This window comes from Sus scrofa, chromosome 17, assembly GCF_054392235.1.
Source record: "Sus scrofa isolate SSC_HxYL_T2T_F1_AM1 chromosome 17, Sscrofa_HxYL_maternal_Yorkshire_Landrace_v2.0, whole genome shotgun sequence".
Lineage (NCBI taxonomy): Eukaryota > Metazoa > Chordata > Mammalia > Artiodactyla > Suidae > Sus > Sus scrofa.
Genome location: NC_139399.1, coordinates 67,087,096 through 67,112,197, shown reverse-complemented (window position 1 = coordinate 67,112,197; position 25,102 = coordinate 67,087,096). Strand labels below are relative to the sequence as shown.

Sequence of the window (25,102 nt, the reverse complement as noted above, 5' to 3'; positions counted from 1 at the left end):
CAGAACTGAGGGTAGTGCTGGTGGTTCAGCATGAATCCTTAATTGTGCTTTCCTGACATCAATCTGTACGCATTAACCAACCAACCAATCAACCAATCAAACACCAAAACAGAAAATATGTACATTTATGCAACCAGACACTACATGATTGTTCCTTTGAGGCTAAAAGATGTGAGAATCCTTTGACTTGGAAGGTTAACTACTCGACAGTAAAGTTTGACTAAAGACAATTATCCGACAAGCCCACAATTCAACTTGCCATGGATAGTTCTCTTGCCTTGGAGAGAGAGCTGAGCTTAACAAAAACTGGAAAAACTCAAGAAACTAACAGCACATGTACTTTTCGGATTAGCTCCATGTTCCCTGGAGTGTGGGGGGTGTACCAGGGAGTAGAAATGATACTGAACTGGTACATGGATGACAAATTTTAGCAAGTTTACTTTAATGCATATCAGAAAATACATGTAATTACCAAATTAAGGCTGAGAGCTCACAGATTCTATTACTTAGGAAAATAATAGCTTAAGACAGAGAGGATTTAAATAAAAGTATTAGTAAATAATGTACCTATGTGTGGACACGTGTGGCAAGAAGCAGTAAGATGGCTCTCAAATGACGGAAGTTTGGAAACAATGGATTATCACTATTCGAGTCTGATGAGTTAGCAAAAATGCTATGGAGATCCATCAGCTAGTATATCAGTTCCTCTGTGTACCCATTCCCGCTTTTTCTCCCAATGCATCGCATCTCCGTTGACTTCAAGTGGCTTCAGAACGTATAGACATAGCAAGATATGGTGTTGGTCTGTGAAACAAGTCTATGTATTCTTGCCAAGAGTATATGACTTATCCTTATAAGGAGGTATGTTTTGAATTAAGGATGTTTTCTCTGTTAATGAATAATGTCAAATATCCAAGCAACGTCAATTCTAAGCGGAAAAGTTGGGGATTATTGCACTGTGGATAGTGCCCTCGTGTGGCTTCAGCGTTTAGCTACATTGAAGGATTTAAAAACACATTTCTAAGTTATGGACCATAAACATGGCAGACGATGACAGAAGAGACACACGGGGAAAGGAAACAGCATAAGAAAATGAGGTGGTTTGCCATTACCTAGCTCTTCGGTTGAGCAGAATGAGACACCAATATGGCGGACAGAGTGTCTGGTCAACTATGTAGGAATAAGCAGACATACAAACTATCTAGCACAGTATTTGTGGTAGTTTTGGTTAAAAATGTTAACAAATCACACAAGACCTTTTCGTTTCCAGTTTTATTTTTATCAAAACAGAATAATTTAACCATACAAAGAAGGAAATACATTTAAACAAACAACTAAGAAGCCAATGGCTTCGTAATTGTGAACAATCCATGGTGTAGTAAGTTCTGAGGGGCTGACTGCATATAGAAGGTAATGAGTCTTTCCCTAGGGTTCCAAGTGATAGAAGCTGATCATTTTCCTTGGCTCCTTTCCTTCCAATGGTGAAGGAATATGCGCAATGTCTCTATGTTTCTTCAGATTGATTTATGTGTATTCCCACACAAGGAGAAAGCAGGGTAAAAAGAATTGTACAGTACCCAAATCTAGCACATGGGATTTGGGGGGGGGGGGGCTGACACCTATATTTAAGGAGTATCTGAAAGACAGGGATGAGAAAGTGTGCTTACATATTGAGAAATGTAGTGTTTCAAAAGCCAAAAGAGTCCCCCTCACAAGAGTTATGAGACTCACACCTGAAGTGAGAAAATACGCCAGCCTTGTTTCCTGCAGTTGTAGAAATATGTTCGCCATAGAGCCAGGCAGACCATTTTTCTCCTCGCCATATTAAATTATGTCTGGGCATTTGAGCAACAGCACATTCCGATAATGATGACAGTTTCCATAACTATAAAAATCTGCTGCACCAGGCAAATTTTGTGCAAAATGCAAATTTCTATGCTGGGGAAAAAAAATGAATAATGTGATCATTCTAAGTAATGAATGTAAATGCAAGGAAATACGTTTTGGCATGAGGCTGCAAATCGCTCATCTGTCATGCCAAGAGTTGTGGTCACAATGCATTTTTCCAAGGCTCCTCTTCCCATCTGAGATTCAGAGGAGGGATTTTAGGAAGTGGAGCCTTAACTTGCCCTCAGTTACCCACCATGCTATTGACAGGGTTTTGATCTGAATCCAGAAGCACCAATCCCCTGTCTTTTTTCAGTCTCTTGGCAAATGAACCCTAGGTTCTCCAGGTTGTGAAATAAAGGGATGCTAGCTTCAGCCAGACTCTCAAAGGTCATATGTAGCAAGAGGCATGCGTTGTTTCCACCATGCTTTAGAACATGGAGGATTCAGGCTGCCCATCAGAAACACGTGACATTAAGTACCCCTTATCAGTTATGGGGGCCAATGGGGGACATGACACCTCCTTGCTCTCTGCTTCTTCAACAAGTGAGATCTGGCCAGGTGTAGGTATAGCTGGGGAGAGAAACCTAAGCATCATGGTTTGTGGCATTTGTATACCTTGCCCTGAGAGAACAGCAAAGAATTTGAAGTGGACCGTTTCTTGGTCCTGTCAGCATCCTCTTTAGAAGAAGCTGAGCTACCCATCAGCCAAGACCCTCGCCTGAAGGTACAGTGAAGTTGACAGCACTGGGGAGAACGGGGAATCCCTTATCTTTAAACTCTAATTTACCCTGTTCTAAAATAAATTTGTTTTCCCTTAATAGTGGCATGGTACACACTTAGGAGTAACTGCAGCAATTGGTCATGGATAATACTGAATTAAAATTTCATTTTAAATAACCTAAACTTGGTTATAGATCACTGATATTATCCTTAAAAGGTACCCCTATAGTTGTGGTCCACTTTAAGAAAACCCATAGGAAAATTAAGATTTCTATAATCCGAGATCGCTTGTTGCTTTATAAAAATTTTTTTCATTTAAAAAAATATGTGTACTTTGGGATGGTTTTCAATAGCCAAGTACGCTATGGTCATTCAAAATACAATTTTAATTTGTTTAATCCACTGAAATATAGCTTTTCACACATTCACATTGCTATAAAGTAAGGTACACTTGTAAACATTGCTACCACCCATGACCGGCTGAGACAGGAAAATGTGGGAAGCTGCTCACCTTTATGTGGGAGACACAGGGAGTTAGAGATGGCATCACTGTTCTGCCATGTTTAGTCCAGGGTGGGATGTGGCAGCCAGCAAGGGTGGCTCGTAGAAGGACAGAACTTCCACCTGACTCGACTATCCTGAGGTCAGTGTCATTGGGAGTTTGACATATGGACTTTGGTCCAGTGACCCAGCCAGCAGCTCAGCAGCCACCCGGGAGAGAAGCATCTGGACAATCCCGCCCCCCCATGACCGCTGCCTCCCAGGACTTAGCCCACAGACATGCCATCTTCCGCTCACTCAGCTGTGCTCTGCTCTCGCTTCTCATTTTTTACTTGCGAGCCACTGTTTATGAACTGGATACCTGCACCCCCAAATCTGGAACTCTGGGGGGAAAATGAGAAAGATCTTTCCCCTGAGCTCACATTCTTCAAAGAACAATTGGCTTTATTTCCCCAAGGCCCCCACTGGAACTTCCTGGGTGCAGGACCCCTCCCCATGGGGGCCACCTCCCAGCCACTTGTGTGATCAGAAGGAGCAGGGCTTGGAGTCACATTCAGCTCATTTCCCCTGACTCGGTCCTTCTACGTGGGACACTGTGGTGCTGAGCGGGCGGGAGTCTTAATCAAGATTTCCCAGCCAGCTCAGGACAAAGTCCGCCAGGTCTCAGACCACCTTCCCAGACCTCCTCTCTTGCGACAATCCCAGGGCTAGAAGCTCCAGCACGCTGGTTTGGGGTCGAAAGTACATGGATCCTTAACACTCTTCACCTCCCTCCTCCTTTTCTCTTGGCTGGGTTCGAAATCACTCGGGTGATTCTGAATGCACCTCGCCGTACACAAATGCCATGTCACCAGGGGAAGCTCGTCTCACTTTCAGGTTTCTCAAGGAATTGCCCTCAGATTGAAACGTCACTTGCAGATACTTGAAATCTGACCATCCTTAGTCACAGGCAAGCATGTGGTCAAGCATCTTCGTACATGTGAGACATTCTGCACCGTGGCCTCGCCTTTAAAGTACAGGGGGTCATCTGAACCTCATGACATCAAAGTTAAGCCACAGGAGCTCAGCTATAAATTTCAAATTGTACAAAATCATACCAGAAGCAAGTATAAAATTTTACTGAAATGCAGCAGTGTGAACCTCTGAGTTTTTCCGCTCCCATTTAAGGAGAAAGAGTGCAGGAAATGTGAGGGTTTGCTCACTGAGGCGGCTGCCGGAGATCAGCTATTCTGCACAGGGCGCGCTGGCTTGGAGTACTGGGGAATTTTATCTGTGCTGTTCTGACTTGCACAATACAGAGGCTGATTTAATTTGACAGCAAAGTAACACCAAGCCCCCAAAATAAAATTACTGAGATGTAAAACAGCGTCAAAACTCCAATTAGTTTTGTATCCTCGAAGCTTCTGGAGGAAAAATCTAAAAGGCTCCCGTCACGAGGAGCAGGCATCAATTTAAGCTGGAGAGATTACTAAAATGTAACCCTCTAATTGAAATTGCTCAGAGCACAATATGACAGAAGGAATCAGAGGAAAATAAGTGAATTTTTCCCCCTCAAAAATGACTCATTACAGAGACTATTCTATTAACTTTCAACACAACGTTCCTTTTGCAAGAGCTGGAAAAACCAAGGGTGTCAGAGGTCTCCACAGAAAAGGCACCAGCAACGAGAGCTGTGTACATGCTTCTATCACAGATCATACATAAGCACTGACCATTTGTGCAACATGGAAAGAATCTCAGTATTTCACCCAATCATAGGCATTTTGAAGTATATTTACAACTTCCACTAAGGAGGCAAATTATTCTGACCAAACTTCAGTTTTGCAGAGCATCTGGGTTTTGTCTCCAGCGTGAACAGAAACACCTCGAGGCCCAAGGGCCTGTCTCCTTTGCAAGGTACCCCAACTTTCCCACGCATGCTTGCCACCCTTGAAGCAAACCCAAGCTCAACCATGGGGGACCCTGCCACCTTGACTCTGCGGGGTTCACTTGCTGGTAAACAGGTCAGTTGTGGTTTCTGGGCCTAATGCCACTCCCTGGATGAGACAGAGGGAGGATGCGATGCAGAGGGTACGGCTGGGAGTCAAGCCATGGGCACCACGTCGGTCCAGCCTTCTTAGACCTTGCTTCACTGCCACCTTGGCCTGCCGGGCACCGTGTGGGTGGGGCATCTGGGCATGGAGTGGCTGAGTCTGGGTTCCAGAGGTGGTTGGGGGCGCTCAGAAAGAACCCCGCAGGGCTTCCCCATCTGCGCGTGCTCCGTGAATCCAGTTTCCTTCTCCCGCCCGCTCGACAGCGTTCACCGTGAGGCACCGGTGGTCTTGGGCCAGTGGACTTTCTCTGGAAGCTCATATTTCTATGACCAACCGATCTTCGTCATCGCTGCTGGTGTCGCTAAACTCCACCCGCGTTTGCTTTCTCATTCCTTCCAAGCTTCTCTTCCTGAGGGCTTTCAAAGGGGCTGCAGGGACCTCCGGGGGGTGCCCTGGGCTAGAAGGAACGGCAGCAGCCTTTGGAGTGATGAATCTGGACCCCTGACACCCCCCGCTGTCGCTTCCTAAGGGAGGACAGGGGACCAGCCCTTTCCCACACCCATGGCACCCCCCGGAAGGAAAGCGTGTCTTCAGTTTCCCTTCCTCTGGGGGTGAACTAGCTGCACCCAGTCCTGAAGCTGCTGTTTCAAGATGAGTTTCTCCAGGGGACCCCGGTGGAACGGAGCCTGAAAGTCTCTGCCCAGGAGAGGGTTTCTCTGGCGATGCGGACAGGCCCTCTGGCATCATTTTTCTGTCTGGGGAGTTTTGTGCCAGAGTCTGCCCTGCAGCCCCGCTGTGGTCTTGTGGGTCCACGCTGTGAAGTCCCAGTGCTGCGCAGCCTGCCCTCGCCTCTGGAGAAGGACGGAGGGCAGCTGCCGAGGTAGCAAGGTCGTGGCAGAGAGGGGTTCCTTTGGACTCAACGGAAGAAAGCGCCAGAGCATCCGAGAAAGTGCCTGGGGTGGAATCCGCAGAGACTCCCTCCTGGGAGGGCAGCCGGTGCAGCTCAAGCAGCCCCGAGTCAAGAGCTTTGCCACCGGCTAGCAGGCTGTCCTTCGCCACAGCCACCAAGGAGTCGGCCTGCAGAGATGATTCTGACCCGACAGCCGTGTCCGGAGGACAACTGTCCCGGGGCTCGCAGGCAGGTGGAGAAATTTCCTGCAGCAAAGTGCAAAGGAAAATAAATAGGGGGGAAAAAGGTTAATTGGCACCAAAATCTTGTGGTCGGAAACGCGGTCCTCAATGAAAATAAGGTCTGGAGGTTTGAGGATTCTTCCCCGAGCGTGAACGCCGCTATGATGCTCTCCATCCGTTTCCATTAGTAACTAATTGATGCAGTAACTCCAGCAATGGTCCCTGCTGGCGTCCAACAGGATCCTGAGACCACTATGTATTTTTATCTGGCCCTGGTGAAAACCCAGCCCCTCAACCATCCCTCGTTCTGAGTGTCCCGTGTTAGGTCCCGCGGTGGCTGTGCTACTTTACAGTTAACATGTGTGTAGGTTTTTTCCAGGTTGGCGTTTTTCAAGGTACGGTCTGGATTAGCCACCTTTACGGTTTTCCAGGCGTGGCCCCTCAGTTGGCCTGGCCATGATGTCACGTGGCAGTGACAAGCATCTCCAGCCTGTTAGGTATGAATCAACAAGGGATTTGGGGGAGACTGGCATTTGCACACTGAGGTCTAAGGAATGACTGGCCGACAGGGACCTGCCGTGGAGCACAGGGAACTCTCTCCGACAGTCTGTGATCATCTATGTGGGAGAGACTCGGAAAGAGAAGGATGCATACACATGCATAACTGAATCGCTTGGTTGGACAGCAGCAATGATCACAACCGTCAATAAACCTTTTTCTAAAAAAGAAAAGGGATGTTTGATCAACTGTGAGCTCATCCCACTGGTTCACAGCCCCAGTCGCCTGGCTATTCGGCACAAGGTTTGGAGGTGTCTGTCCACTTCGAGAGTTCTCTGAGTCCGGAAACTCCTATGGGCAGCCCAAGTGAGTTTTGCCACAGTGGACACCAACGAGACAAAAAGACTCGTAAATCCTTTTGATAAGAGCTAGGTAGAGGCAGCTGAAAACCATAACTCCCACCTTCACAGTTGCTGTGGCCGTTTCCCTGACAGCACTTGCACCTGTGTTAGGACAGCAGCGTCTCGAGCTGTGCCTGCCGCCTTCCTCCTCTTTTTCTCCGTTCCCACCGCAAAGAGAGGACTCTGAGGTGACACAAGCTGGCTCCCCCGATGGACTTGGACCTAAAAGGGGGGAGGCACATGGATATACACCTGAAATGATCAAATCAGCATAGAGCAATGTCTGAGGAGTTTATCTGCGTCTTCACGACCAGCTCTGAGCTCATCAACCTCATCTCACATGGTATGGACGGAAACCCCATGGACCTTGAAACCATTCACTTGGTTCAGATCAAATGTCTCCACTTTTGCTAAGGAAAGAAAGGCAAATTCGATGCCTTGCAGGGAAAAAAAAATCCCTTAATTACATATATTTTTAATAAGATTCCATGTGGCTCTTTTTCTCATTACATTCATCTCCTCTGGCCACTCAACAGGGTCAAGAGTAAAGATTTTCCTCTCCTTCATGTGAGATGTCTTAGCCCTGATCTGAGCACTGACAATAGGAGGGAAGGTCGGATTTTGCGCTGCTGTTGTTTTGTGGGGGTTACTGAGCCGTGGGGTGGGGTCGGAGAGGGACGACAATGATGTGGCTTTGATGGGAGAGCCTCTGCCTTTCCGTCGCCCCACAGCCTTAGTCTCTCCTCCGTTTTATCATATTGTCCTGGGCGACAAGTCAGAAGGACCACAGAGTTTCAGAGCAGGTGGGTCCCACAGTGAGAGAAGGTCAGCAAAACATTCTAGAAGGGCTGTGTCAATGAAGCCTGCAACCCGCTTTTAAAACTGCTCTTATCTTGATTCCCGTTACACAGGCGCAGCGTTTTAAATCTTTCTACGTATTAAGAAAACCAGCCCACCTGCTCATCTTCTCCCACTTTGGACTCTTCCACGTTTACGGCCTCCTCTCCTAAGAGCGAGTGGAGAGCATTACTTCTTGGTTCCTCTATTCCAGTTTGGAGGATGGCCTATGTCTTCTTGAAGGGAGAGCATCGTTTAGGACCACCCCCCGCCCCACGCATGTGCACACTTCCCAGAGGAGGTGCACACCCCCCTGCACGGTCACCCGACTCTGACGTCATCGTTCCGTTTCGTGCACCCAGCAGTGACGACAGCATCACGCGTTCTCCCGCTGAGCCGGGTCGTGTGCTATCACTGCATTGCCTTTCTCGCCAACACTGTTTTCCCTGCTTACTCTGTCTTTTTACTGTGCTTAGTTCTTTGGTGTGGACTTACTTCTAAAACCACCCTCCAGCTTCCTTCCCAGTTACCTTTTGTGTCATCTATTGGGTTTCATTTCATTTCCTGGGAAATATCACTCTCAAAACTTTCTGACCTTTTCCCAATAAACTGCTGATCCCTGGGCCAAACAGGGGCTGAGTCCCTGCATCCCCCTGGCCCCCCATCCTGGAGGCTTTCTTCACCATCTTGGTTGGTTCCTGGACCCCGACACTTCTTTTTCCTGGCTTTACCCTTTGCTTTCTTGTTTGCATTGGTTCCTAATGCAAAACGTCCGGAAGCTTCGTGAGAAAAGGTGAAACAAAATTGTTTAGACGTTAATTGGCCGCTTGTCTGGATGTAGGTATCTGAATTACAATTCGCTTTCCTTCAGAATGGAAGATGCAGCCCTACTGAGCTCTAGCTGTTGAGGAGTCTGGAGCCAGCACGATTTACAGGTCATGCGCCTTTGTAGGAAACCTTTCGGTTTCTCTCCCTGGAAACCCCTGGGCTCCCTTTCGCGCCCCAGGGTCACCGTGTTCCTGGGTCTATTTCCATTCACTGTCTAGGTGCCCAAGGGGCCCTTTCCATCCGAATCCTTTTTGTTTTAGAAAAATATGTTATTTCTTGGATTTTTTTTTCCTTATGTTCTGTCTTTTCCTCTTTCTAGAACTGCTCTTAGTAGGTGACTGGACCTCTTGAGCTCAGCCTCAATTTTTATCTTTCCTCTCCTATTTTCTATTTCTTTGTCTTTTACATTGGGGAAAATTCCTTCAACTACCTCTATCAACTCTTAAGTGTCTAGGTCTGCTATCATGTTTTTATTCCCAAGAGCCCACTCTTAGTATGAATTTTGTGATTCTTATTCCTTCTTTACAGCATCCTGTCACTCTTTCATGGCTTCAATATCTCCTGTCTCAGGCAAGATTAATAATGATCTGTTGTTACTGCTGTTATAGCTGAAGTTTTCCCTTCCCTATGTTCACTCCCTTTCTTCCAAGTTCCTTGGTCTCTCTTTGCTTTTCTCTCTCCCTTTCATATTAAATGCGTCACTGGGATATCCAGCAGTCTTGACTGCCTGCCCACGTTTAGGAAATAGGTGCTGAGAAGCTGGTTAGAACTCCTTATATGTGAGATGGGGTTAAGACGGCAGAATAGACGGCCTGGAGCTCAACTTTTCTCATAAAAACTACAAAATTACAACTAAATGCTGAGCAACCTTCAACCGAATGGACTGGAAACTTTCAAAAAGATATCCTACTCCACAAGACAGAGAGGCCACATCAGAAGGTAGGAGGGGTGATTATGTGATATAAGCAACCCCATACCTTCCGGGTGGGAAGCCCCACAGACTGGAAACTAATTGGTTCACAGAGACTCACCTACAGGAGTGAAAGTGCTGAGCCCCATGTCAAGTCCCCACGCCTGGGGACCTGGTACCGGAAGAAAGAGCCCCCGGAGCATCTGGCACTGGGGGCCAGTGGGGCTTGTACACAGGAGCTCCAGGGGACTGTGGGAAACTGAGACCCCATGCTTGAAAGGCGCACACAGACTTTCACATGCACTGGGTCCCAGGGCAAAGCAGAGGCTCCACAGGAATCTGGGTTGGACCTGACTGCAGTTCTTGGAGGACCTCCTGGGAAAACAAGGGGTGACTGTGGCTCATTGTGAGGGAAGGACATTGCAGGCAAAGCTCTCAGAATATCAGCGAGTGCTCCTCTAAAGGTGGCCCATTTTGGGAAAATTTGGCCCCACCCATCAGCGCTGAGAAGCCCCAGGCCCAACAATAATCCAGGTGGGATCACAGCCCTATCCATTAGTAAACAGGCTGCCTAAAGACCCCCCGGACACACAGCAGCCTCTAAGCTCACCCAGAGACAAAGCTCCACCCACCAGAGGGATAGGAATCAGCCCCACCTACCAATGGGCAGGCACCAGTCCCTCCCATCAGGAAGCCTACAGCAAGCCCTGGTACCAACTTCCGCCACAAACGGGGCAGACAGGAGTAAGTAAGAGAGGCTACGACTCTATTGTCTGCAAAAAGGTCACTACACCAAAAACCTTTAAAAATGAAAAGACAGAAAACTATAACTCAGATAAGAGAGAAAGAAAAAACCCCAGAAAAACAGCTAAGTGGTCAGGAGATTATCAGCCTCCAGGAAAAAGACTTTAGACTGTTGATGCTAAAGATGATGCAAGACATTGGAAATAAACTGGAAGCAAAGATGGATAGTTTACAGGAAACACTGAGCAAAGAAATACAAGATGTAAAACTTAAGCAAGAAGAGATGCAACATCCAATACCTGAAACAGAACTCCTTATATGTGTCACGTGTCGACCATGGGCCTCCCTGCAGGGTTCGCTGGTTGCCCTGCTGATGTGGGAAACCCTGAAGTAAGTGGCTTTGGGTCTTCCACCTGGGCTGGCTGGCTTCTCCGTGAGGAGTCCCTGATCTCCTGCCTGGGACACCTAAGGCGCCACCACCCTGCGGGCAGCACTGGGATGGAGAGTGGCGGTGGGGCTCGACGTGCAGCGCTAACTTTTGGGTAAACCCTCTGGTTTCCATACCGACCCCTTGCTCCCAGCATTCTGTACAATCCCCAGAGGCCAAGCCCCACATATCCTGCAGGGATGGCAGTGAGGGAGGTGGCCAGGCTCTGAGAAGCAGGGGTGGGGTGGAGATCGGGGATTGAGTGTTGCTGAGTCTTTCAACCCGCATTCCTGTTTCCAGCCCCACCGGGTACCATGCATTTCTGAATTTCTAGGGCTTGACCGCTGTTAAAGCGGGATTGAGCTCTGGCTCTGCAGCTCAGTGAGCCCTCAGCCTCTGCATTCCAGCCCCCACGGCTACATGGCACCACCTCTTCTCTGCTCACTTTGTCCCCTCGGGTCTGTGTCTTCCAAACACATTCCTTCACCCATGTCTGGGTCTTTAGAGGGAAGTGAATATGCTCGGTCCTCCACCTTGAACCGTAAAGAACAGACCTACTTCTTACACCCCAGGGGCATTTTACTAGATAATCAAGTGCACTCATCTTGAGCAAATCAACTTGAAAAATCTATAGACGAGGGGAAAGGAAGCAACGGCCTTCCTCTAGTGCCGTCTTCACTCGAGCACTTGCACAGGGCTTTGCCTAAAGACACAGCACGGGGATCCTGGTACGTCATTCATCTACTCCACAGACACGCCCCAGGACCCAGGGGCCGTGTTCAAGCCCGAGCAATCAGAGAGCAAGACCCAGGGGCTCTGGTCTCCCCTGAGCGCCTCCTCTCCAACAGGGAAGCGAAACAGGGACAGGGAAGATGACCGAGGTTGTGAGGGGGTCATGAAGGAGATGAGCCGGGCGGGTGCACCCCAGAGAGTAACGGGATGTAGGAGGCGGTGACAGAGGCTGGCAGTAAACGGGGAGGGGACAGTATTCCCGAGAGCAACTATATGCAGGGGGACAGCATCTCAGAGAGTAACGGAGGGTGACTGGCTTGCCCAACAGAGGAGGGTCTCTCTGAAAAGGTGACACTTGACCTGAGAGCTTCACGATGAGAAAGAACCTGCCCTCAAAGGCCGGGCCAGACAGAGGAGGACCAAGTGCAGGGGCCCTGGGGTGGGATGGAGTTTGAGGATTAAGGAACCTGAGAGGCCATGGTGGGGAGCAGGGGCCAAAAGGAAGGTGGGGGAGCCACCAGTGGCTCAGATCTCGCTTGTAGGGTGCAGGCAGTCATGGGAAGGGGTCTAGATTTTACTTTTTTTTTTTTGCTGCACCCACGGCATACAGAAGTTCCCAGGCCAGGGATTGAACCCTCACCACAGCAGTGACAACGCTGGATCCTTAACCTGCTGAGCCACCAGGAAACTCCGAGAAGTCTACATCTTCTAAAGGTGCACGTTGCTGGAGACTAAACTGGGGGTCGGGGGTGGGGGGGAGAACCAATGACAAGGTTACCAGGGCCGTCTTGGGGCCAGGTGAGCCCGCCCCGCTAGGACAGGGGCAATAAAATGGAGAAAATGGAAGGATTTGAGATGTATTTTCATTCTCACCTGCGAAAAATCACCAAGGTAGTAAGGATGAAAAACACGTCTGTAGCTGCATAGTTTACTAAACACGAACGCCTCGCTCTAAGTGGATTAAGCTGTGTCCCCACCGTGACAAAACAACCAGGCAATTCATTCAATTCAATGAAGAAGTAAAACCAATTAGTATAGAGAAAATAATCAGATTGGCCAAATGTCTTCTCAGCGGGTCATTTGGGTTTTTAAGCGGAAAGTCTGCGTGTGCGCATTTGACCAATAACTTCTGACTCATCCAAGAAGGCAGGGGAAGAAAATCCATTGATTTAATTTGCTTTTGACCTACAGTCTACAGAGAAAAGTGAGTTATCTTTCATAATTGTGAAAAATGCCCAAATCATGTCACTGAAGTGTGTTAAACTAATTTGGATTATTGAAGAAAGACAGCATCCTTGCTTTGAGATAAATGGCCCTTTTCCAAAAATAAGCAGCAGTCCAATGCTGAAGCCCAGAATGTGACCCTGTTTACGTTTCAGCATCACTATGTGAGTCACTTCCTACATCTTCAGAAATTCCGGATTCCACCGTCCCATTGCAGCCTTTGGAGATTCGGCCAGCGCTTACGTCATCAAGAGAAGCTCAGAGAAACCTCGCTTATCACAGCTCTGTGCACTGTTCTCTTCTCCCCCTGATGAAAGTCTGCGTTTTTAATAATTTCCCTCAGAAACAATTGCCAAACCGCGGTTAGAGAGGAAGAGATTGCTTCAAGTGCGGTAGCAAATTTAAATTTAGCCATCTTAAAAAGGCCACAGGAAACGGTAAAATCATTAGGAGGAAAATGGAGTAGAGAAACAACGCGACGAAACTTGAAGCTTAACTGTCGACATCTTTCATGCCAAGGCTCCCGCTGGCTGCCTCATTTGTTCCTGAGCCTTATTAAAATGCAAATCGATTACTCAAATATCATTATCTGAAAATGTAAGTCATTTGATGCATTTCCTTCAGTGACCCCAACACACCAAAAAAACTCTGTGAGTTTGGAGTCCAAAGATGTCAAATCCCAAGGAAGGGATAAAAATGACGCCAGGCTGGCCTTGGAAGTCAGCTATATAAGCATCGACGAGACCACAGGGGTAACGGCCCAGACCGATTCATCTGAGATGAAATTGTTAATAAGCATCCTTGCCATCAAAGGATGGACAGTGTGCTTGCACTTGAAATTTGCAAAGACTTCAGGAAAGGGGAAAGGCGGGGCGGACCTCTCAAAGGAATCACCACATGGGCAGTTATTTGCCTGTTTTTCTCTTTTCTTTCTGCTTTTTAGGGCCACACCTGTGGCAGATGGAAGTCCCCAGGCTAGGGGTCACACTGGAGCTACAGCTGCCAGTCTGGACCGCAGCCACAGCCACACCGGATCCTTAACCCACTGATGGAGGCCAGGGATTGAACCCACATCGTTACGAATCCTAGTCAGGTTCGTTACCACTGAGCCACAACAGACACTCCTGGCTTGTTTTTCAAATACTAGTTGAGCCTTTTTTCTTTCTTTCTTTTTTTTTGCGAGTCCATGATTTTCGAGCCCATATGACAAAGCCTAAATGTTTACTGGGTATTGAGCACAGTCAACACTCTGTGCCAAGAAATGTGCCGAGTCCAGGCCATTTACCCAGTGGCCAGTGAGGCGGGCAGCCTCCTGGAAATCACAGTCTAGCATGGGAGAGAAATCCAGCTAGCAAATAATGACACACACACAAATCACCAGGCAGATGTTGCAAATGCTGTGAAGAAAAGGCGGAGGGTTCCGAGAGCTATATAAGCATCGACGAGACCACAGGGGTAACGACCCAGGTAGAATGGCGCCTGACCCCACCCGCATCCACGGTCGGCCGTGAAACCCTGCTGTAAAGTCGTTCCCACCTTGCACCTGTTTCAGGCTGGTTTTTCTCTCTACTGAGTCTGACTCATTCAATCGCATCATGATTCAACCAATATTTTTTAAGGCTCGAGTGCACACCAGACATGGTGCTAAATTTTTTTGCAAGTGAATTTGTCTCTTGCCGCAATCCTCTGACAATTTCTGTTTATAAAGCCTTTAAAGAAGATAAAAAAAAATAATAATAAATGGCTAGGAATGATGGAAGGAAGAAGCTTTCTGTCTTGCAGGCGGAGGCTGGGGACGTTCTTTCCAATCAGAAAATGATCAGAAGTGGGTGGGCCGTGGGCGGTAAGGATCTCTGATCTCAGTTCCGTCGGCAGAGAGGGACTCGAGAGAAAGGACCAGAAAAACAGACTTATCAAGTACAGCCTCGGGCGTTTCTGCGCTATCCTAATGCACTCCTTGGAAAGTTTGCCTCTCGGTGATCACAGACGAGTCTTCTGTTTCAGAAACCACTTTTCCTGGAGGTGCCCCTCTCGCTCCCATTCCTTTGATGAAAGGCGGTCAAGACAAGGACTCTTCCAACACCGAGATTCTTCCCCCAAACGACGCTTCGCGCAAAGTGGTGTTTAAAATCTTGCTTTCCGTTAAAAGTTGCCTCGTGTCCAGACAACAAGAGAGTGACTTTCAAATACAGAGCAAAAAGGGGGATGATGAAATCCCATCAGGAGACGAGACCAGCGAAGAAATGCCATTTGAAACGTTCAATGCGAAGACGGCACACAGCCCGTCTACGCGTTCCATGCGCCAGTATTTTTCAAGCGTCTTGTTGCTAAAGGAAAACTCCCTGAGGTCCCTTCCGTGGGACCTAATTGATACACTCATGGGGTCTCCTCCTCCTGCCTCAAGATTTACTCCTTGGAACGAAGGAGAGAGTATTCTGATTCAGCCGTCCCAGCGCTCCCTGACTTTCATAGCTGTAGAGAAAGAATCAATCCTTCTCTATTAATTCTAATGAGAAAGAATGGAGGCAAAGTCGTTAACTCCCGTCGGGGGGCGGGGGGGAGCGAAGGCCGGGGGGCGGTGGGGGGAGTGGAGCCCCAGAGAGACCTCTTCCCACCTTCCCGATTCTTCCCGATGCTCAGGAACATTCTGAGGAGGATGCTTGTGAGAACAGGGAAGGGAGACGCGCCCTGGGCCAAGGCCCTACGTCACAAGAGGAAACCACTGCAGAAAAGCACCACGCAGGGAACAAAGACGTACGTCTGCCTTCATTCCAGGGTCTTCGCGGAGCCTCTTCACCGAGTACTCAGAAACTGCCCCTTCTTGCGTGCGCGTGTAATGAGGCAAAGCTCTGACTCGAGAAACCCCCCGTGATCGCAGCTGTCTTGGCACTTCTCTGGCTGAGATGCAAGCAACATGTTTTGATCACTTTCTCCGAAATTTTTCTCCAGATTTAGTGACCGGGGCTGGTTTGCAACATTTTGGGACTTCAGAGCTGGGTCGTGCACAGAACTCGACAATGTTCCTCCGGAAAGCAAAACGGGGTCCACAGGAGAGACCCCCCGTTCCTGGAACAGCTGACCTCCACATCTGCCCGAGCAAACGGGGCTGGTGTTGAAACCAGCGGTTTGCAGCCAGGGGTGAAGTCTGGGGGCTTTTTCGAACGTCCTGATTGATTGATTGATTGATTGGGCTGCTCCTGGCCTTCCAGCCTGTCGTGCACAGGACAGACCCCACAGGAGACCTGTCCCCAGAGAGCTGTGGAGATGAAAGGCAGATCCAGCTTCCAGGGCGAGGCTGCCTCTCAGCTCCCGCCATCCCACCCCACCCCCCAGACCTCAAAGGAAGCGTCCTGTTTGCCAGAACTGTCCCTTTTCCAAGAGAAACCAGAAATTGGGATGCCACAATTCCATCAGACACATTGATAACAAATCGATTTTCGAACAACAGCCCAACATAACCAACACATCTGCGGCCTGAACGTGGCCTAGAGTGAGGCCAGCGCGTGACCTCTGGTGGGTTAAGAGACTCAGAGGCACCAACTCTGAAGGCAAGATTTTAGCCTCCACCAGGGCTCTGCCCTTTTGCAGAAGCAAAATTTCTTTTCACAAATACTGCTGGAAACATGTCTCTGGGTTCAAAACCCCTGTTTTTGACAAGCAATTTAGTAGTATCTTGTAAAATAAAATGTGTAATTATAAAACGTGCATTGATTGCCGTGACCCAGCAACTGCTCTTTGGAGACTGAGCAAGAATGTTCCCTGCAGCAATGGCTGTGGTGGGAAAACCAGTGACAATCCACAGGGATCTCCGTCGACACAGGAAGAGTGGATTAAACACATTACGGTCCAGTTATACTGTTGAATCTGGTGCCATGATTAAAATGACCTATCAATCTGTAAGATAGGCCTAGAGTTGTGAACAAGGTATATTAAAGAAGAATATTAAATTGTAGGTGACTACATCTGGTATGATCTATTTGTGTAAAATGAAATTGTGTCCATATTTGTATGTCCATGGAGAAAGGTGTGAAGGCACGTCAACCTAACACTGGCAGCCTCAGGGGGCCATGAGGCTGGGGCTTGTCAAAGGTTTCCTTGCATATGGCGATGTTGCTTTCTTTGTTGCAACAGGTAGGGTATTGCTTCATTAGTTTGAAAGAAAAATCAGAGGCAAATAAGGATGTTGGCTCTGAAATTCAGACTGAAAGTCCTGAGGAAAGGCCCCCGGGGTGGGGGTGGGGGGAGGGGAGTCAGTTCAGTCAGAAGACACGACAGACAGAGAGGGAGATGGACCCCGACGCCCTCATAATAAAAGCTCAGTTTCTTAGGTAGAGAAGTTGAGAGACTCACAAAAGGAAGAGGGAAAAAAAAATGTATTTTTCCATCTCTAACTGAATCTGAAGTATTTCTGTTCTATCCTCATTTTTTGAAATTTTGCCTCTTCTCAGTAATCATTTTCCAATCTCTTTTTTCCCAGAAACCACTTTTCTCTATGGTTTGAATTTCTCTTCTCTTTCTCTGATGAAAGGCAATCAGTTTGAGAACCACTTCACTTACCATTTTCTCCAAAAAAGCATATTTAGTGGGAAAGTATGCTTAAAATCTTTCGGTAAGTTGAAACTTTAATCATCCTCAGACAATAAGAGAATGCTTCAAAATAAAGAGAGGACGAAATGCGGGGAAGAAGGAAAAATGAAATGAAGAACAGGAGAAAAATGGCTAATATTGTTTGAATTATTTAGTGCCAAAATTGAATCAAGAGAATTGTCTTTATGGATCATTACTTTCGAACTTTCTTAACTCTAAATGAAAATTGGAGAAGAAAAAAGTTCAGGCTTTGGAATATAATTGATGTATTTAAGCAATTGCCTCATCATTTCTTAAGATTTACACCCTGAGAAGGAGGTGTTACCCTGTTTTAGCAATTCTGTAAGCAATATTACTTAACTAATGGCTTTAGGAAAAGAATATCTCTCCATTAATTCTGACAGGAAAAATAATGGTACAGAGCCATTAGCTCTCGTCAGGGGCGGAGAGGGAGTTGGATGAGGGAAGCCCGGAGTTCAGGCTGCCATTTTGTTTCTCTTAGGAAAACACTTTGAGGTGATTTGTGACAGAGAAAGCCGGCAAGAGTGACACCAAGTAAACCTCCCCCGCCCGCCTCTCCCAGTGCACTTGTGACTAACACAAGTTTAAAGGGTGAAGAAAAAGAAAAGAACAAACTCGACTCTACTTAAGGTTCGGAAAATTACATCAGCATCCTGACAGAAAATTGAGCTCTTCTACCTTTTCAACAGGATGAGGTAAACCTTTTATCTCAGGAAGTACCTGTCAGAGAAGTTCCTACCTCTCCGTTTTTTTTTTCAATGAAAGACAGCTGCTTTGATAGCATTGGCCTCAGAGGAATTTTCCCTAAACTAGACTCATGAAAAAAAAAAAAAAAAATCGAGTTAAAATCCCTCAGTCACTGAACAGCTTGGGTACGTACAGAAAAATCCAAGAGAAGAGATTCCGGTGAGAACGTTAAGGAGACACGGAGAAAAAACAGGCGCCTCGTTCCCCCTGACACCAGATACGGGCTCGCTGGTCACGACGGGAGACGCTCGCTTCTGCTCGCGGACGTCGTGCCCACGACGCCCAAGAGAAGAGAACGCGGACCCAGTTCTCTAACGACTGGTACTGAGCTCAGGGCCGCGGAGGAGACGGCTGGTGAATCTGACCCCAGGGACGCCGCCTCGGGCTTGAGGGAGTGACCGGCCTGAGACTCCCTGAAATGTCACCCGCAAGACCACCTCAGGAAGAGGACAAGCCCCCACGCGGGTCTTCGGAGAAAAGGTGGTCAAAGGGCCGCCCCAGGGACAGAGGTACACCGTCCCCGAGAAGTCACGTCACACCAGAGTAGTTCTCACTCCCCATGCGACTTCCTGAGCAATCGTGTGGTTTCTTTCAGAAACGACTCTTCTAGGGGTCCGTCCTCCTCTTCTTGGAGGAAAGGCAATCAATGTAAGATGTTCCTCTCAGAGACTTTTTTTTCTTCCAGGTCTTTAAAATTTTTAACATAGTAACAATAGTATGTGAAGAGGCTTTAAGAAAGCTCAACATATTTCAGGAATGCAAAAGGAAACAGCATCATAGACCTCAGTGTCACCCAAGAGGATACAGAAGAATATTATGAGCAACTTTATACTTATAACATAGAACTTAAATAAAATGGACAAACCACCCCAAAAAATGTAAAAAATTATCTAAATAAACACAAGAAGAAATGTATCCCTAAATGGTCCTAAATCATTATTTTAAGTGAACTCCATGGGTAAATATTGTGATAAAATAATACCAGACCTCGAATATATTGATGAGTGTATTCCAGTAACACTTGAGGAAGAATACTAGTATTACATAAAACTCTCCAGAGAATATATAAAAAGGAAATATTTTCCAACTTGTCTTCTAAACCCAACACAAATTTGATAGCAAAATCAGTAAAAAGGAAATTATAGGCCAAAATTACTCATGAACACAGACGTAATATTCAAAGATTTTTCTAAGCTTGTGTTTAAAATTAATCCTGAGGTGAAAAGTTGGCTCCCAGACCACAGGCGCATGCCTAAAATTTAGCCTGCACACTGTGGGCGTGAGGTGAAGGAGGAAAACACAGCCACTGAGAGTACTCATCCCAGCAAGACGGAAACCCAGCGTATCTACTCTTGGGAGTACGATTTTCAATGTTTCTCATTCCCCAACGCGACGGTAAAAGATCGTCCAACGGAGAAGGTTGAGAGGGTCCATTGCCCTCAGACTTTGCGTCCTTAAAAAGAAGACACCGACCCATTTTGATGCTAATAGTGGAGAAGAAAGATCTTCCCTTTTCTCCTTCATTAACCCTGAGAAGGGGGCTTGGGAAAGGGACGAATGTTAAACTGGAAACAGAGACAAGGAAGAAAATACGGGAGGTGGCCTCATCAGTGTTGGTTCTGCAGTCACCTTAGGGAAGAAAACATCCAAGTTCAGTCTCTGTGAAAAGATCACCGGTCCGGGAGAACCGAGGCCCCCTCTCAAATCCCATCGGCAGACACACGAGGAAGACCGAATTAGACCAGAAAACCAGGACGCAGAATGGGAGAAAGCGTCTCTATTTTCGCAGTGTTTCCATGTGCCATCTCGAGTGGTACTTGGGTATTTTTTTGTTTTCTTTCTTCGGAACACTTGCCATTACCATTCTCTTTACTTTTTTAAAATTTTTTTTTGGAGGAAAGACAAGTGTTTGGAAAGCTGAAAACTTTCTCCCACTCAGGTGCTTCTTCCCAACAACTTTGGTGGAGGAGCCCGTTGAAACTATTTCAGTCCTGTGCCATCACGTACATGCCCAGGATTCAACAGCATTTCTTACATACTGTTGAGGAGCCAGGGGACTGAGATAAAGGGAAAAGAAGAAAAGCAGCTCAAAAGACGCTTTACAAACTTCTCACACCAAAACTGACTCAAGAATGTATGCTTTCGGCCCGATTTTCTAAGTGAGGTTTTCTTAATAATGAAAGAAACTCAACTGGGTGGACTTGGCCATAATTGAAGGACTTTCAACGTGGCTTCGTCTTTTCTCAAGATTTCCACCTCAAAAGAAAAAGTCCTCCTGTAGCTGCGGTTCTGCAGCAATGCGGCTCAAGCAGGGTGTCTCAGCAAAGGCCTCTATGTGGTTTCTATGGATCCTGACAGAAAATAAAGGGGGACAGTCCCAAGTCCTTTCAGCCGAAGCAGGAAATAAAATATCAAGGGCTGGCTCTGCGCCGCGATGAAGAGGCTGCAACCTCGAGGTCACCTGTAACGCGAAAGCTGAGATGCGGGTAGCACAGCAGGAAAGCGGGATCACAGCAAGAGACGGGCCGACGCCTTTCAGAACTCCCCAAGTCACGCTTCTGTCTCCCCACCCGCTTCGGAAAGTCTACCTTTTATGATGGGAAACTTGAATTACGGGATTTTTTTTTTTGATTTCTGAAACTATCTTCTAGACTCAGTCTTGTGCCCGTTATCTTCTTCTAAACGTAATCAGTCTGGTTGAAAACGCACTGGAAATGGAAAAGCTCAGTTACACGACCAAAAGCTTTCCCGGAAAAACACGGAGGACTCCCAGTGCCACATTAAGGAAAAAGAGAGACTAAAAAAGAAAGACTACTGCCCCCAAAATACATTTTAATCCCACCAAACTAAATAAGAAATCGGATTTCTAGGGTTTTTTTTTTTTCTTTTTAAGACCAGGGATTGGCATATTAGAACCATCTAGAAAGTCCAGCTTGGAGGCGTTTTAAAAATCTTCACACCCTTCCTGAAGATTTCTACACACACCATCCCCCACCAAGGGGGTCTGTCTGGAGAGTCTAAAGAACTCTAGGAAGGGGGCGCAGATCTCTCGAAGACGGTGGGAGCAGCCCCTTAACGCTTGTCTGGACAAGACTGTAAATAACGTCATGCACCCAGAAAATTGCACCTGGGGCGGGGCTGGAGAATGGAGAGGCCAATACACCATGCCGCATCAGTGAGATGGGGAAACTACGGGGAGCGAAGAACAGAATTTAAAATATGCAAACCTTGCTGGAGGGAGAAGAGACAGTCGTCACAAACCCCTGCCTTCCAGTAGGTCCTGGAATCTTCCCTGGGGGGTGGTCCCGGTGGAGGGGGGCCCCACACAGCTGGCCACTGTTATTTTCTTGAATCAAAGACAGCTGGGTGGATAAAGTCCCCCCAGAAATTTCCTCCTACTATAAGTCACAGGGGCAGCTTAACACGTGGGGAAAGAAATGAGAACCTGACCACATATTTAAAACGAAGGTCCAGGGAGTTCCCGTCGTGGCGCAGTGGTTAACGAACCCGACTAGGAGCCAAGAGGTTGCGGGTTCAGTCCCTGGCCTCGCTCAGTGGGTTAAGGATCTGGTGTTGCTGTGGCTGTGGTGGAGGCCGGTGGCTATAGCTCCGATTCGACCCCTAGCCTGGGACCCTCCATATGCTGTGGGTGTGGCCTTAGAAAAGACAAAAGACAAAAATAATAATAATAATAATAAACAAAAAAAATGAAGGTCCAATGAAAAGAGATTACAGAAGCGGGGGAAAAAATACCAACAGAAGCTTCTGCAGTTGTCATCGAAAATTTCGTTAGGAAATCTCCTTGATTTCCCTTTAAAAAAATATGTTATTACTAAATTCAAATCAGAAAAAGAATACACAGCTTCAATTATCATGGAGTAAACGAACATAATGGTTTGGAGAGAAAGTAGCTTACCCGGTTTCTGTGAATGCTGACAGAAAAATAATGAGAAAATTGCATGAACATCCATCAGAGAACGAGGACTGGAAGCCCCGAAGAGCAGGCTCGGGTAGGCTGTTTCAGTCAGACCCCTCAGGAAAATCCCAAAAAACGTCCGTGCGGGGAGAGCAGAGGGAAGTGTCCACTGGGCCTGGACCCCAGAAGCTGCAGGTGCCCAGACCAGCCGGCGGGGTACCAGCACCCCCACGCTTTCTACCACTTGCAGGAATGCTCAACTTCTCCCTGAAGAAGCAGCCTCCAAAACTCCTAGTCCAGACATGATGACACTGTTTCATCTGAACTATTTCTCTCCAACAGAGGAAAACAAGCCCACCCAACACCCTCCCGCCCCAATCCTGGGCATTCACTGTGGGCGCCGGCCGAGTGCACTTCGCGATTGTGAAAGTTCTCAGGGACAGAAATCCACACCCGGCCACACGAAAGTACGCCGGGGGGGCGGGGGGGCGCGAGAGGAGATGAACCAGCCTGAGGTAGGGGAGAACATTTAAAATGGGATGTGGCGGCCGGGGTTCCCTGTCTTCAAGGTCCCAGCTCGCCCCTGGTTACAGCTTCTGAGCCACATCAGGCACCTTTGGGGCTGTCTCCCTCAGGGATTTCAAAGTGAAGAGAAAATCGACCCCCTTCCCCCCAGGCCTGGGCTTGGGAAAGAAAGTGGAGGTGGTCTTGCGTCACTGGTGGCGTCGCGGGGCCTGGAGGACGCCCGCTCCCCTTGTCACCGGACTCACTGGGGGACCCTATGTCTGGCTGAGCAGCCTCGGGCCCCAGAAGGAAACACCTTCTCCAGGGCAAGCAACCCAGAAGGAGAAGCTGGGCAGAGACCCGAGGAGACGTGGAGAGGGGCTCAAAACGGACCCAGGGGAAAGAGGGGGCTCAGGGCCCAGGGGGCTGGAACCAGCCTCCCCCCCTTCTGGAGACGTACCCGGTTACGAGTTTGTGCTGCCGAGACCCAGAAGTCAACCTGGCTGTAAGATGGGCCCCAGGCACACTGAGCAGGGGGTGACAGGGCCCCCCACACTGATCAGGGTTCAGAAGTGAAATCAGATTTGAAAGAAAGATCAGATCCATTTTTGAGCACATGGAGCCCCCCACCCCCAGGAAGCCTATGCCACAAAGGGTGGTCTGAGGGCCAGAGAGAAAGAGGGCCGGGTGAGGCGTGGAGCCCCGATAAATCTGCATGTCAGGTCCACAACGCATCGTGATTAGGAGTTCCCCAGTGGGGCAGTGGGTTAAGGATCTGGCATTGTACTGCTGCGGCTCAGGTCACAGCTGTGGTGTGGGTTTGATTCTTGCCTCTGCAACTCCCTTGTGCTGCAGACAGGACCAAAATAAAACAAAAGCAAAAAAAAAAAAAAAAGAATCGTTTTCTGCATAAGTAGGTCTCACTTATGTCAGGGGGCATACTTACGCTAAAAAAAGTATACTCACTGTTCATCTGAAATTCGGCATGAGTGGGGGCCTTAACTCTGGCCGCCCTGCTGAGGGGTGTGGGGAGAGGGGAGCAGGCTGGGGACTGGCTGAGCAGCCGCCTCTTCCCCACCAGCTCCAGGCCCTGCCGGCTGTCCCCCCACCCCACCCCAGCCTGGGGTGGACTTATCTGGGACAAGCCATTATTATCAATAAGGGTGTCTCCATGCAGAAGTGCCTCACGAGGGTCTTGAGGGGGGGAATTGGCCCCGCAGGCCTCAGTAAAGAAATGACGTATGGGGGCTCTAAACCCCCCAGGAGAGAAGCCCACCAACAAAAGATCGAGCAGAGAGAGAAGCAGCGTTCTGCAGCTCTTCCACTATTTTCACGAAAATGCGACCACCGCCACGAAGCAAGAACCTTCAAAAATCATTCATCTCTTCCATCCCAGGAGTGCTCCTCCCAGTCTGTGTGCCCAGAGACCCAAGGCTGTCCATGTTTGTCCCCAGCTGGTCCCCAAACCCATGTCCACTAGGAAAGGCTGTCAAGGAGAGCTCCCTGTCACCAAAGGTTTTTCTGGGTGGGAAAGCTTGGTGAGCCCGTAACCAGGATGGGAAGGGTGAGGCCAAGGGAAACGGCCCGGCAGAGGCTACCAGTCACAGGGGCGTCAGCAGAAGCGCGTCCTGGGAGTGGGGGCCAGCGGCCACATTCCCATCATTGCAGGTCTGGACACAGTTTCTAGACAAGACTTTTGTTGTGCTCGCAGCCTCTCCTTCCAGAACGAGAAAGCGGGGGCAGGGGAGGGAAAGAGAATAAGCCCGTATTCTCCCCCTTTTAAGCCAGGAGGGTAAAGACAGTGCCAGCTTCGGCTTTGGGGGTAAGCTTGTCAATGGCGTGTGCTTCAGAGGAAGGCAAGGGGTGACCTGGCCCCACCAGGGACCTCTCCTTCCCACAGGCCAAGGGCTCAGGAGACAGGGGCGCCCACATCCAAAGAAAGACTCAGCCCTCAAGACAGGGCCCCCCCGGAGGGACAAAGCCACCCAGGAAGACACTGTGTGTTCACCTCCCCTGCTTGGCTGCAGAGGAGAAGAAAGCCAGAGGGCAAATGGCAGGTCTGGGCCAGTTGGTCCAGTGGGCCAGTTGGCCAGCCGGTCCAGTGGGCCAGTTGGCCCAGTTGGCCAGTCAGTCCACTGGGCCAGTTGGCCCAGTTGGCCAGTTGACCAGTTAGTCCAGTTGGTCCAGTGGGCCAGTTGGCCAGTTAGTCCAGTCGGGCCAGTTGGCCAGTTGGCCAATCGGTCCAGAGGGCCAGTTGGCCAATCGGTCCAGAGGGCCAGTTGGCCAGGCAGGGCACACACACAGCTCCTTTTGTGTCCAGCGTAGACAGACACAGGCACCTGAGGACACCACCTTGAGCGTGGAGGACCTCAGGCAGGCCCAGGTGGGGGCACGGACTTACAAGGGCGTCAGACAGCAGCACGTGGACGGATGGTCAGGCTCTGAAACATC

The 25,102-nt window shown here is 48.5% G+C and overlaps 1 protein-coding gene across 3 annotated transcripts in view; it reads right to left on the bottom strand.

The window, feature by feature from the left end:
* Nucleotides 1-1,257: 1,257 nt before the first annotated feature.
* The window catches only part of ZNF831 (zinc finger protein 831), a 106,285-nt gene continuing 82,440 nt past the window's right edge, over nt 1,258-25,102 (bottom strand). For 2 of the 3 annotated variants that reach the window (XM_005673065.4, XM_013985522.3), the window contains exons 5-6: nt 7,236-7,396; nt 1,258-6,299 (exon numbers count right to left, since the gene is read on the bottom strand). In XM_005673065.4, the coding sequence (XP_005673122.3) occupies nt 5,460-6,299; nt 7,236-7,396 (1,001 nt within the window). In that variant the 3' untranslated portion in view covers nt 1,258-5,459. 3 annotated transcript variants of the gene reach the window in all.